The 12,519-nt window shown below is 45.7% G+C and overlaps 1 protein-coding gene across 2 annotated transcripts in view; it reads right to left on the bottom strand.

Annotated features, from left to right (window-relative positions):
- LOC118396232 (A disintegrin and metalloproteinase with thrombospondin motifs 20-like) overlaps positions 1-12,519 on the bottom strand; it is a 147,517-nt gene that overhangs the window by 99,255 nt on the left and 35,743 nt on the right. Inside the window, exons 4-9 of one of the 2 annotated variants that reach the window (XM_052465637.1) lie at positions 9,629-9,930; positions 6,748-6,831; positions 6,277-6,401; positions 6,121-6,161; positions 5,731-5,836; positions 696-842 (exon numbers count right to left, since the gene is read on the bottom strand). In XM_052465637.1, the coding sequence (XP_052321597.1) occupies positions 696-842; positions 5,731-5,836; positions 6,121-6,161; positions 6,277-6,401; positions 6,748-6,831; positions 9,629-9,930 (805 nt within the window). Of the gene's footprint in view, positions 1-695; positions 843-5,730; positions 5,837-6,120; positions 6,162-6,276; positions 6,402-6,747; positions 6,832-9,628; positions 9,931-12,519 lie in introns of those variants that run through there. The other variant, XM_052465638.1, reaches the window with a different exon arrangement.

The following is a 12,519-nucleotide window of genomic DNA, read 5'->3' as shown; positions in this document are numbered from 1 at the left end:
ACTGACATTTCCCATCTTAAAGGGAAGCCCTTCAGAAGAGGTTGGTGGCCACCGCTTGGCTTTGGAGCCCGCTGAATGAGCTGTTGCCCCGCGTTACCGTTTTCGCGGGGAAAGCACGCCAGCGACTAAATGACTGTTTGTCCAGCATCTCAAGAGCTGGTTCTGCCTGAGTGCAGAGACAGAGGAGGAACAGGGGGAGGATCAATCGCTCAGGTCACCCCAGGAAGACTCCAGCTTCAAACAGGAAATGCGGTCTCACACCAAGCAATAACATAGTTTACGCTGCTCTACATTCTCCCTCTCTGAGAAGGTAGCAGAGGTTGCTTACCAGATTAAGTCACAAGAATACAAACACTTTTTGTTTGTGTTATTTATTTTGTCTTGCATTTCCAATGAAAAGGGAAGATATTAGAAAGTTTTATTACAGTGGCTCATGTATCTCTAAAAGTCATAGGGCCCGATTCAGACTTGAGTAGACTTAACACAGAAGTAAGTAAATAAAACATGGACTCAAGTCAACGTTTTTTGTCTATATTAAGTCAACTTATCTCAAGTCTGAATAGGGCCCATAATGAACAGTATATCTGTGAAAAGGATCTGTATATCTGTGAAAATGTGTACATTATGAGAATGATGGCATCCTGAACATCGTGTTTCAAAATTGCAGAAAAAGGGATGGAGCGGGAGGTACCTACTCCAGAAACTCGGTGATGTACTTGCGACTACATTTGGACCAGGACCAGGGGCTGGTGTCGTAGTTGAGGGTGGGCGCCATGACATGATACTGGTGCTTCATGCCTGCCTCCCTGCATTTGGGGTTGTCATCGTGGGGCATGTTGAACCTGCCCAGGGGGGGAATGCAGACAGAGAGAGATTAGGGGAAAGGGGGGATGGCTGCGAAATGGATCAGCCCTAACCAGGGGGATGAGTGTCAGAAGGTTCATAATCAGCCATTTTTAAAAACGGATGACCTCAAACCTTTTGTGAACTTTTTCAGGCCTGCCCCATACCACACACACTCACCATACACCCACAAAGAGAGAGAGCACACACACACACACACACACACACACACACACACACACACACACACACACACACACACACACACACACACACACACACACACACACACACACACACACACACACACACACACACTTCCCGACCAAATCATATGGGTTCTCCCACCTGTTTTCAAATGCCTCAGTAAAACTCCACCAGCCAGAAGGACATGTTTTAATGCTTTCCTGATCTGTATATCTGACCAGCATAATTCCCTCACTGCACTGCCCACATACAGAACACACCACATCATATCCCGCTCATCTCCCCGAGATCAGGGGTCAGCTTCTCAAGGGGTTTAAGGCTGAGGGAGATGGGAGGTCATCCATGGAACTCAGGTTCTGAACACTCAAATAACAGCCTCAATCACGACCACTGACTATGATATATAGAAGTAGAGAATTGACATGGAAACACACTCACCACCAACCAAGCAATGGCCTTCCGGAACTAAGATATGGAGATGAAGGCCTGTGAAGCGTTGCATCTCAGATTGAATTAATTCTAGCCAGCTGAATAGTGAAGAGTCTAATAAAGTGGCTCATCTTTTTTGATGTCCAGAATAGTGCTGCCGGGCTGTGTTGATCCGAGAGGATGTCCTGACCGACTCAACTGGCTGTGTGTGCTGTGTTAGTGGAAGGATGAGGTCGGCCTTAATCTGCACACACACACACACACACACACACACACACACACACACACACACACACACACACACACACACACACACACACACACACACACACACACACACACACACACACACACACACACACACACACACACACACACAGCTGCGTGGTGTTTACTGCAGGATGTGAGCCTACTGTATGGCTGGGCTCTCGGCTGGGGCTTTGGTCTGACTGCCACACAAAGAAGGCAGGCCTGGCCCAGGTTCTGACCCTGGCATGGGGCCCACCCTACAGGGGCCGGCGGGGGTGGAAGGGGGTTGTGGGGGCCCGACCGCTCAGGGCCTAATTGAGTGCTCTGAGCCACAGCCTGCCCCTGGCCTGTAATGAGGTCCTCACACACCGGGAGAGCCACTGGCTGTTACTGGGAAGCGCATGTATGAGGGCATTGGCTGGAATAGTCAGAACGGACTTCCTCTATTACGTTGATGAAGTTGTAAATTACGGCAGAGTGGGAGCTACTGTAGCTCTCTGTATGTCTGAGAGAGACATATGCGATCTGAGTTCAGTCAGGAAAATGGCATCTCTGGAGGGAGATTTGCTGAAGTAATGTGCACTTAGATCATAATCTTCTCCAGCTTTAATAGCGTACTGCAATACTCTACTCATACAGTCAGGCTCCTATTATTTAGCTGCAATAAAACAAGCTTCATCCCAAACAGATGACATCATCATACCCATCCCTCCAACTTCTACAAAACAAAACATCTATAGAACGACTCTGGAAGACAAATCAACTTGTTTCTAGACTTAACACCCGATAAATAACAGTGAGAGTAAGGGAGTAACTTCCCCGGTGAAGAAGAGGACCTGATGACTTTCTCTCCATATGGGGGAGAACAAAAACAAGACTTAATACGTCCGTGGGGACTGCAGCAACAGGCTCTGTCAGCACTCTGACAGAGTGAGAGATCCGCAACGTCATCACAACATTGCTGCAAAATCACAGCCTTGTCACTACAGAGACGGAGCTTTGGGAGCCACTACACACACACGCACACACACACACACACACACACACACACACACACACACACACACACACACACACACACACACACACACACACACACACACACACACACACACACACACACACACACACACACACACACACACACACACACACACACACACACACACACACACACACACACACACACACGCACATGACAATCTCTTCCCTCTAGATTTATGGCCTGCAAAAATCCAGACCTCATCCAATCAGCCACTCTGCGTGTCCATCGGGGCAAAGAAACTGAGCTGCCAGTTTCCTTCCATGTCTCAGACATTTGCATATATTTCTAGGACGTTAAAAAATATATCCTGTAGCTCTAATGACTCATCAAAACGTCCGGAAGGATCAGCTGTTATCTGAGTCTAAGACGGCAAGGACTTGGTAACGTTTGACGATTAAGCCCTTTCAACACTATTTAGCCATGTAAGTATTACTTTTGTATTAATATCGAGTGACTCCAACACACTAGCAGAGCCCAAAGTGGCTATTTGTACGAACACATTTATACAGTTACTGTATATGAAAAAGGCCTCCTATCCATTAGTCTGCGCTAAGGGTTCCGTTTCGTTATCTGCAACATTGTGAGAGCGTTGGTTTGTTCCACTACCTGGCTGACACTCTGTTTCTCAGATGGTCACACACCCAGCAGAGGGTCTTGTGAATATAGCCCAGCGATTAAATGCACCAAGAGGCGAAGCCAACTGCCTGTCCAGCTGTTTGAACTTTAGCATAAACAGATCCAAACAAGAGGACTGGTTTCCCCTGGCTAGGCCCAAAGAGCCCTGTCTCTGGAGAAATGTGTGAGGAGCAGCACTGGGTCTCAGACGGCCAGCGCTGGTTAAATAGGACACAGAACACATGTTGGATTATTTGGAGCTAGCCAATTGGGTTGCGTGAATAACCCAACATGTTGGGTTGATGGAAATACCCAAACATGGGTTAATTTAACCATCAGTTGGGTATTTTTTGGGAGGGAGGGAGGGAGGGAAGGAAGGATGGGAGGGAGGGAGAGAGGGAGAGTTGAAGTCAAAGACAGTTTGCATCCCTCATAACTTATACCCAGTTTGTCATGGTGATTTGGGCCTAATGTTTAGAATGCATGCAGTCTTATAAGAGATTGGGTCATATGTTGTGACACAAAGCAGTTATTCATATGGCTTCTCTTTGCATTCACACATGTGGTGACATCTGTGTGTTGTGGAAACAAGCCTAAGCGGGGACCAATGTTATCATAACAGTGCTATTACACAGTAATTATGCAGTGTAGTATGAACACATTGTGATGAGCTCTATTTTACACAGTTCAGGTAGTGTTAGCTTTCTTTACGGGGTAATGTTTAGGACAGGCTGGTGGACAAGTCAGTCCCTGAAAACCAACATTATACAGTCTTTGATAATGAATTGTGCTCCGTCCCCACTAAATGAAATAGATTTAATATGTATGTACATGTACTTGTCCCTACAATGACCACCTTCCATCTCGACGCCTAGTTGAAAGCAATGGCTGCCCCCGGTCCACCACATCTAAAGCCCAGGCAGCAGTGGCTTTCAGCCCCAGCTCCTCCTCATCCCCCTGGCTGCCTCTACAAAGCTGGAACACCTACAGGTTTAAAGGGATACTTCTGGATTTTGTAGTTTGAAGGATGTTGCTAACTAGCGCTAGCGCAATTACTGGTATCTGCTACTTCCAGTCATTGCGCTAATGCTAGTTAGCATTGGCTCGTAAAACTACCTCTAACTTTCTTCATACTGGACACAGAGATATACAAATGGTATCCACAAGTTAATCTGACTCTAGGGAAGTAGATAAAGGGCATCATTGCCAAAATCCTGAAGTATCCCTTTAACTCAGGGCACTACACTAGGAAATGAAGGCTAGCATGTTATTAAACCTCTTTTTTCCCTTTATTATGTTTTGCACCTGCATGCACATGCACACCCAGGATAATAGGGCTTTTGTTGTGCGGGGGGCCCAAGAGGTAGGCCCAGGAGGGGGCAGGCCCCAGGGGCCCCAAGAGGTAGGCCCAGGAGGGGGCAGGCCCCAGGGGCCCCGAGAGGTATGCCCAGGAGGGGACAGGCCCCAAGGGCCCGAGAGGTAGGCTCAGAAGGGGGCCAGGGGGTTGAGGGGGGTAGAATGTACTTACACTAGTGATAGGGAGTTCGACTCTTTTTACTGATTAAGATCTTTTCAACTCCTTCAGTTAAAAAAATAAAAAATCATTCAATAATTTAGTTAATTTGATCCAGTAATGCCTAGAGCGTGCAGGACCCCCTTACCAGCAAACAATGAACTAAAAACTTGAAAGACTCATGATTCTAAAAGCCTCTCATTTATCATAGGGCTCTTTTTGAAGCTGTCATTTGTGACTGAGACTTACAAAAGTGTGCTTCAAACAATGTACATTTGTGATGGCTAGGGATACAAATAAGATTATTTCTTGATACCTTAAAACGAGGTCTAGTTGTGGCCGCAACTGGACTAGATTGTGAACAACTCTTGACTGTCGCGAGGGAGATAAGCACATACTGTACTGTTCGCGAACTGCAGCAGCCCCCAAACGATTCGTTCTCGAGTTTGTTGAGCAGAGGCAGGCTGTGTAGGCTGTGTCTTGGTTCTACAAAGCTGTGTCAATCGATAACATTCAACAATCAATGAATTACATTCATTCTTGCACCATGAGATCATTTATCAGTTCTACGTGTCTTTTTGCCTTCTCTATGCTGCCCGCAACATGATCTATGGTGGTGGTTGGTGGTCGGAGCACGTCTCTGGAGCCGCTGAGCTGGGGGAGTGCGTAATAATCCTGCTGAAGGTTTCATTTCGGCCAGCCAGCAGGTCAAAACGAACGACTAAAATGAACGAGTCATTTGGTAAAATGAATCATGACTCTCGAAGTCAGCTAAAAAGAGTTGCTCAAAAAGAAGGAATCGTTCGCGAACTGCACACCACTAACTTACACATGGCCCAGCTCGTGAGCGATGGTGAATGAAGCGCTGAGTCCGTTCTCTTCGCTGATGGAGCAGCTCCGGTACGGGTCACACATGGTCCCCAGCTCCGCCAGCCCTGGAAGGTCACCAATACACAGCGGCTTGAATGGGCGGAGGGAAAAAAAGCCTTCCACCGCTACAGGCGATTAAGCCGTCAAACTTCTGTTTCATAAGAGAGACCAGTACTACCCTCCATCCTCCCTCTCACTACACCGTTCCAATCAGTCACTATATGAGCTCCTGAAATAAACTCATTATTGTATATTAGCTGAAACATTGAAACAGTGGTGGAACGTTAACCCGGAGTCACTGAAGGTGACATGGGCACAGTTGAATCTGAATGTGAAGCCGTTTGTTTACCCAATGTGTCACACTTGTCTTTCGCTCGGCAGATGTCTTCCCTGTGAGAAGACACAAGCACAAGCAAAGGACACCATTATTCATCATCTCCATGCAGTTGTGTGTGTGTTAGGATAGTGAGACAGTACAGTTCAAAGGTGAAATAGCAGTAAGCACCTTGTTATGAGGAGTGCAGTGTCGTGGTGGGAAGGGTGACTGTCGTCCTGGACATTTTGGGTCTGTTGCCAGACACAGAAGTTGTGGAGGGTAGTAGCAGCATTGAAATTGATCGAGGGCCCATCCTGTGAGAGATGACATAGAGACAGTGGTGAGGATTTGAACAGGTGTTCCTAGCTAAAAAAATTAAATAAAACTACAAAATGTAACCATGTATCTGAAAGTGTCAAGTATTTTCATCTGAGTTAGTTATCTGCCATTACAAGGCCATGTGCTGAATGCCCCTCAGTCAGTCCTAGTTGAATCACAGCTGTGTTAGTAGCACAGGATAGTGGCATCCTTTTCTCTGAGGAGATTTCTCTTGAGGCTTTCCTCTGAGTGCAGTGTCCTTCTGAAGGGCCACAGAGAGAGGCTGACGTCAGCTGCCTCAGGGGGTACTCACTCACTGCAGCCCTCAGCGCCTGTTCTCACCTGTTCATTGTGGATGACGATCAGCTTGACAATCATGACGTTGATGAGGTTTCCTACACTTGGGTCGCTGTAGACCGCAGCAACCTGTGACAAGATGAACACACAGGCAAGAAACGCAAATGTCTACTAAGGGTACAAAGCAGACAACACGGACTAATGTGAAGATGATTATTACTTTGAATGAGAGTAGGTCAAGAGACCATGTTCCGAAGGCCTGACCAAAATAACAGGAACAGTTGAAGAAAGGAAAGATTTTTATTCCTTCAGGGGGAGTTGACATTTTAACTAAATGTAAAAATTTCAGCAACGCTTGACTTGTGTGTATCCCACAGCTCCTTGGACAAAACTGTTTTTGTGTGCCTTTCTTTTGGTTCAGCCCTGTCAGTGTGGGTCACTATCCTCCTGGGGCTATCCTAACAGAGCTCTGACAGGAACTCATTAGCCCTCTATAAACATTTAGCTTGTCAGTGCCTGGGGGGCTGAGTGAAGCAGATACCTCCTCTGGTAGGGGGAGAAAGAGCGCATGAGAGAGAGAGAGGAAGGGTGCAAGAGAGAAGGAGAGAGAGAGAGAGTCGGAGACAGAGAGAACGAGCAAGAGAGACAGAGAGAGACAGAGAGAGAGAGAGAGAGAGAGAGAGAGAGAGAGAGAGAGAGAGAGAGAGACAGACAGACAGACAGACAGAGAGACAGACAGACAGACAGACAGACAGACAGACAGACAGACAGACAGACAGACAGGCAGGCAGACAGACAGGCAGGCAGACAGGGGGACAGACAGGGTGACAGACTGATAGAAAGATAGACAGGGGGATAGACAGGGGGACCCCGACTGTGTGCTGTAGCCTAAACTACGGCTTCACACTGGTACATAAGTGGACAGACAATCAAGGCTGTGATACACTGGAGGAATGTGTCTCTGTGGTCAGTGTAAACACAATGACATCATATCAGAGGGCTAGCAGCCCACCCATTAGCCCCCTTCTCCACTAACAGGCACAACGTGCTGTCACCATGACGATGACGGATCAGTCTTGGCTGATTTCCCTGTTCTTGTTTAAAATGCTGGGTCTGGTTTCTGTTGGTTTGGCCGGAGCGTGGCAGGTCTTTTTGATTGAGTGGCCTTGACAGGTTTTTCATCGACAGCTGTGTGCATGTGTGTGTATGCACGTACATGTGTGTGTGTGTTTGTGTGTGTGTACAGATGTAGGATCTTAAATTGAACCAGTTTGCTACAGCAGGAAAATTATCCTGCAACAACAGGAAATGTGCATTATTATGTGGATTATATTTCATGGACAAATTGTTGGGGCAAATAAAGTCTGCAATTCTCAAGTAGAAATTACAAACTTTAGAAGCCTTTTTAAACCTTGAATACACTATAAGTTTGCATTACCTGATATGCAGGAAAATTCCTGCAACAACAAGATGATCAAATTAAGATACGGCATCTGTATGTGTGAAAATGTTTGTGTGTACGGCCATAAGGTCATTCATAATGTCTTTAAGGGCTAATGCAGAGGCCCATGTGTTTCCAAATACATATTTGTGTGTTTGGGTTGTTAACCCTGACGTAACCCCAGGATGTAGTAATGTTAACCCTGAGGTAACCCCAGCATGTAGTAATGTTAACCCTAAGGTATCCCCAGCATGTAGTAATGTTAACCCTGAGGTAACCCCAGCATGTAGTAATGTTAACCCTGAGGTAACCCCAGCATGTAGTAATGTTAACCCTAAGGTAACCCCAGCATGTAGTAATGTTAACCCTGAGGTAACCCCAGCATGTAGTAATGTTAACCCTGAGGTAACCCCAGGATGTAGTAATGTTAACCCTGAGGTAACCCCAGCATGTAGTAATGTTGACCCTGAGGTAACCCCAGCATGTAGTAATGTTAACCCTGAGGTAACCCCAGCATGTAGTAATGTTAACCCTGAGGTAACCCCAGCATGTAGTAATGTTAACCCTGAGGTAACCCCAGCATGTAGTAATGTTAACCCTGAGGTAACCCCAGCATGTAGTAATGTTAACCCTGAGGTAACCCCAGCATGTAGTAATGTTAACCCTGAGGTAACCCCAGCATGTAGTAATGTTAACCCTGAGGTAACCCCAGCATGTAGTAATGTTAACCCTGAGGTAACCCCAGCATGTAGTAATGTTAACCCTAAGGTAACCCCAGCATGTAGTAATGTTAACCCTGAGGTAACCCCAGCATGTAGTAATGTTAACCAAACTAAAAGCCAATAAGATCATAAAGAGTTGAGTCAGCTTATTGATCCCCCTTATGAGCCACATCTCTGACTGTGCAGGAGAGCTTGCTATCAGGTTAACATTAGGAAGAGAAACTATCAGCATTTCTGTCTTGCATTCTTAGGGATCCAACATACTGTTTACATACAGGTAAACACAAATCCAAGTTGTATCATTTGGCAGAATTCTCCAAGTCAAGGCTTCCAGGGTGTTGTGTCTCTCTACTTTATGAGTCACACACTGAACAATACTGTATGCATCTCCTTTGTGTAAAACATAGTTCATGGGTTAAACCTCAATCCACATGGCTGAAAACTAATGGGCAAAACCCAAACAGACCATTACAGTGTAGTATAATATATACTCAACAAATTGGGAGACACAACAGTGATCTTGACATTGATTAACAAAGAGGGGTAATGATTGCAGGTGAAAACTGTTATCCTTAGATAATGAAAACAGGGTACAGTAAAAAGTCAACCAAGCTACCAACCAGACACCAATATCATTAACCAATAAGTAAATTACTTTGTACCACAGAAAAGTCTAATTTCCTGAAATCCGAGTAAGTTACAGCAACGAACACATCTAGATTCAACAATGTGTTTTTCATAATAAAAAAAATATTTTACTTACTACTGACATGATTGTTAGGATGTAGTGCTCAAGGTTGCGTCCGTGGTGGCGCGCCATCTTGACGTCAGCAGTCAGCATCAGTTCCACATAGCGGGGGTACGAGAGGAACCTTTTCTGCCTGGACGGGGCTCTGTGACGGGGGTCTGAAGTGTTGGTGGTGTGGTTGCCTATGTGATGCTCTGTCGTGTGGTCTATCTCGTAACCGGTGTGGTGGATGTCCATTCTATCTCTCAGGGAATCCAACTCTTCTCCCATACTCCTATCGCTCTGAAGATTGACAACTGGACCTTCAGACCCTTCCCCTGTCGGACAATAGAACAGAGTAACAGAGTGAATAATCGGGTTGAAGGTCTTGTGATAATAGGAATAGACTAGGACCTGAGTGTAAATAGTGGAACACGTTAAATTATTTATAGAATACAAAACAAAATTAATACCGGACATACATCTTTTATTTGACATCTACTGGCATTTTCATTCCACAGTATTACATGTCTGAAGCTAAAGGCCTCAGCTTAGCCACATTCCACTGACATACAGTAATCACCACATATTGGACTTGAAACCCCAAAAAACGTTCAAGGTTCTGAAGAGAAGTTGTAGCGAGCGACATAGGGTCAGTAACAGAAGTCTGAGGGTTAGAGCTGAAGGTCAGAGAAGCTGCACCCCTGAGCTTCAAATTCGACTTCTACAAACACAGAAAACCCCACTATTTCTACTGCTGTCTCTGCATTCAACAGGGGCCCTCCACACGAGAGCATGTAGTTAAATCACTTCATTTAAACCACAGCCCGTATATCACAGCAAATGAAAGGGCCACTAAGGGAGGATAAGTTGAACAGAACAGTACAGCTGAAATGCAACAGATACTAGATTCAGACGTTGAGACTGTTATATTCAGGCCAAAGGAGAAAGACCTTAAAAAAGCAGCCATAGACCTGGAAAGCAGCCATATTCTCTGGCTACATGTAGTCCATTGGCATCACTTCCAACCCTTTCCTCTGTTAGGTGGACCTCAGATGAACTGCACGTGTAGCACAGCAGAGCTCAGTCAGTGTGAGATTCCTTTACCATGATGACAGAGAAGGTAAAGAGAGGGAGAGAATAGGAGGAAAATAGAAAAGAACCCTTAGAACAACCTAGAGAGAGAGAGAGAGAGTCAGAGAGAGACACAAATAGAGAGAGAGAGAGAGAGAGAGAGAGAGAGAGAGAGAGAGAGAGAGAGAGAGAGAGACAAAGAGAGAGAGACAAAGAGAGAGAGACAGAGAGACAGAGGGACAGAGAGAGAGACAGAGAGAGACAAAAGAGAGAGAGAGAGAGAGAGAGAGAGAGAGAGAGAGAGAGAGAGAGAGAGAGAGAGAGAGAGAGAGAGAGAGAGAGAGAGAGAGAGAGAGAGAGTGAGAGAGAGAGAGAGAGAGAGAGAAAGAGAGAGAGAGAGAAAGAGAGAAAGAGAGAGAGCGAGACAAGGAGAGAGAGAGAGAGAGAGAGAGACACAAAGAGAGAGAGACACGAAGAGAGAGAGAGAGAGCGAGAGAGAGACAGAGAGAGAGAGAGAGAGAGAGAGAGAGAGAGAGAGAGACAAAGAGAGCGAGAGAGAGAGAGCGAGACAAAGAGAGAGAGAGAGAGAGAGAGAGACACAACGAGAGAGAGAGACACAAAGAGAGAGAGAGACACAAAGAGAGAGAGAGAGAGAGAAAGGGAGGAGGAGAGAGTAAGAGAGAGAAAGGATAAGAAGGATATAGGAAAGCACCCTGAGGCCAACCTGTGGCGGTAAAGGAAGGGAGAGAGCTTAATTATGCATATCTATTTTGTCTGAGAACAGGGCAGTGTCCTGGGATACTTTGCTGTTGAGGCATAACCACACCAGGGAAGAGAAGCTAGGGCCAGGGTTGTGGGACTGTGGGGGTCTTCACTTTCCGCTCAGGCAAGCTCCCGGCTGCCCACAAGAGGCTACATTGTTTGGGAGATAGAGTGCAGCAGTAGAGTACAGCTGCAGAGGGTCGTACACACCCCCAACCCAACCCAACCCTTCCCCACTTCTGAAATAACGGACCATCTCAGTCAAAGACAACGTGTTACTACGGAAGAGAATATTGGTATCACATTAACAAAAAGCATTTTTTGCAGAGAGAGTAAAGAGAGCATGCATGACAGGGCTGCAATGTTTTGGTCCAAGATCAACAACGTATCTGGATGGATTAAGTTTGGCCAGGGATATGTACAGTACCAGTCAAGTTTGGACACACATACTCATTCCAGGGTTTTTCTTCATTTGTACTATTTTCTACATTTTTGGAATAATAGTGAAGGCATAAAAGCTATGAAATAACACGTATGGAGTCATGTAGTAACCAAGAAAAGTGTTAAACGAATCAAAATATATTTTATTTTTGAGATTCTTCAAAGTAGCCATCCTTTGCCTTGATGACAGCTTTGCACACTCTTGGCATTCTCTCAACCAGCTTCACGAGGTAGTCACCTGGAATGCATTTCAATTAACAGGTGTGCCTTGTTTGTGGAATTTCTTTCCTTCTAATTGTATTTGAGCCAATCACTGCCCTGTGTAGGGCGCTGTCTTTCGGATGGGATGTTAAACGGGTGTTTTGACTCTCTGTGGTCACTAAAGATCCCATGGCATTTATCGTAAGAGTAGGGGTGTTAACCCCGGTGTCCTGGCTAAATTCCCAAGCTGTCCCTCACACCATCACAGTCACCTAATCATCCCAGCGTACAATTGGCTCATTCATCCCCCTCCACTCCCCTGTAACTATTCCCCAGGTCATTGCTGTAAATGAGAATGTGTTCTCAGTCAGGTTACCTGGTCAAATAACGGTCAAATAAAATTAAAATAAATCAAATCAGTTGTGTTGTGACAAAGTATACAGAAGATA

The sequence above is a fragment of the Oncorhynchus keta genome, chromosome 17 (assembly GCF_023373465.1).
Source record: "Oncorhynchus keta strain PuntledgeMale-10-30-2019 chromosome 17, Oket_V2, whole genome shotgun sequence".
NCBI lineage: Eukaryota > Metazoa > Chordata > Actinopteri > Salmoniformes > Salmonidae > Oncorhynchus > Oncorhynchus keta.
The sequence above is the reverse complement of the archived record's forward strand: the minus strand, read 5'-3'. Positions and strand labels throughout refer to the sequence as shown.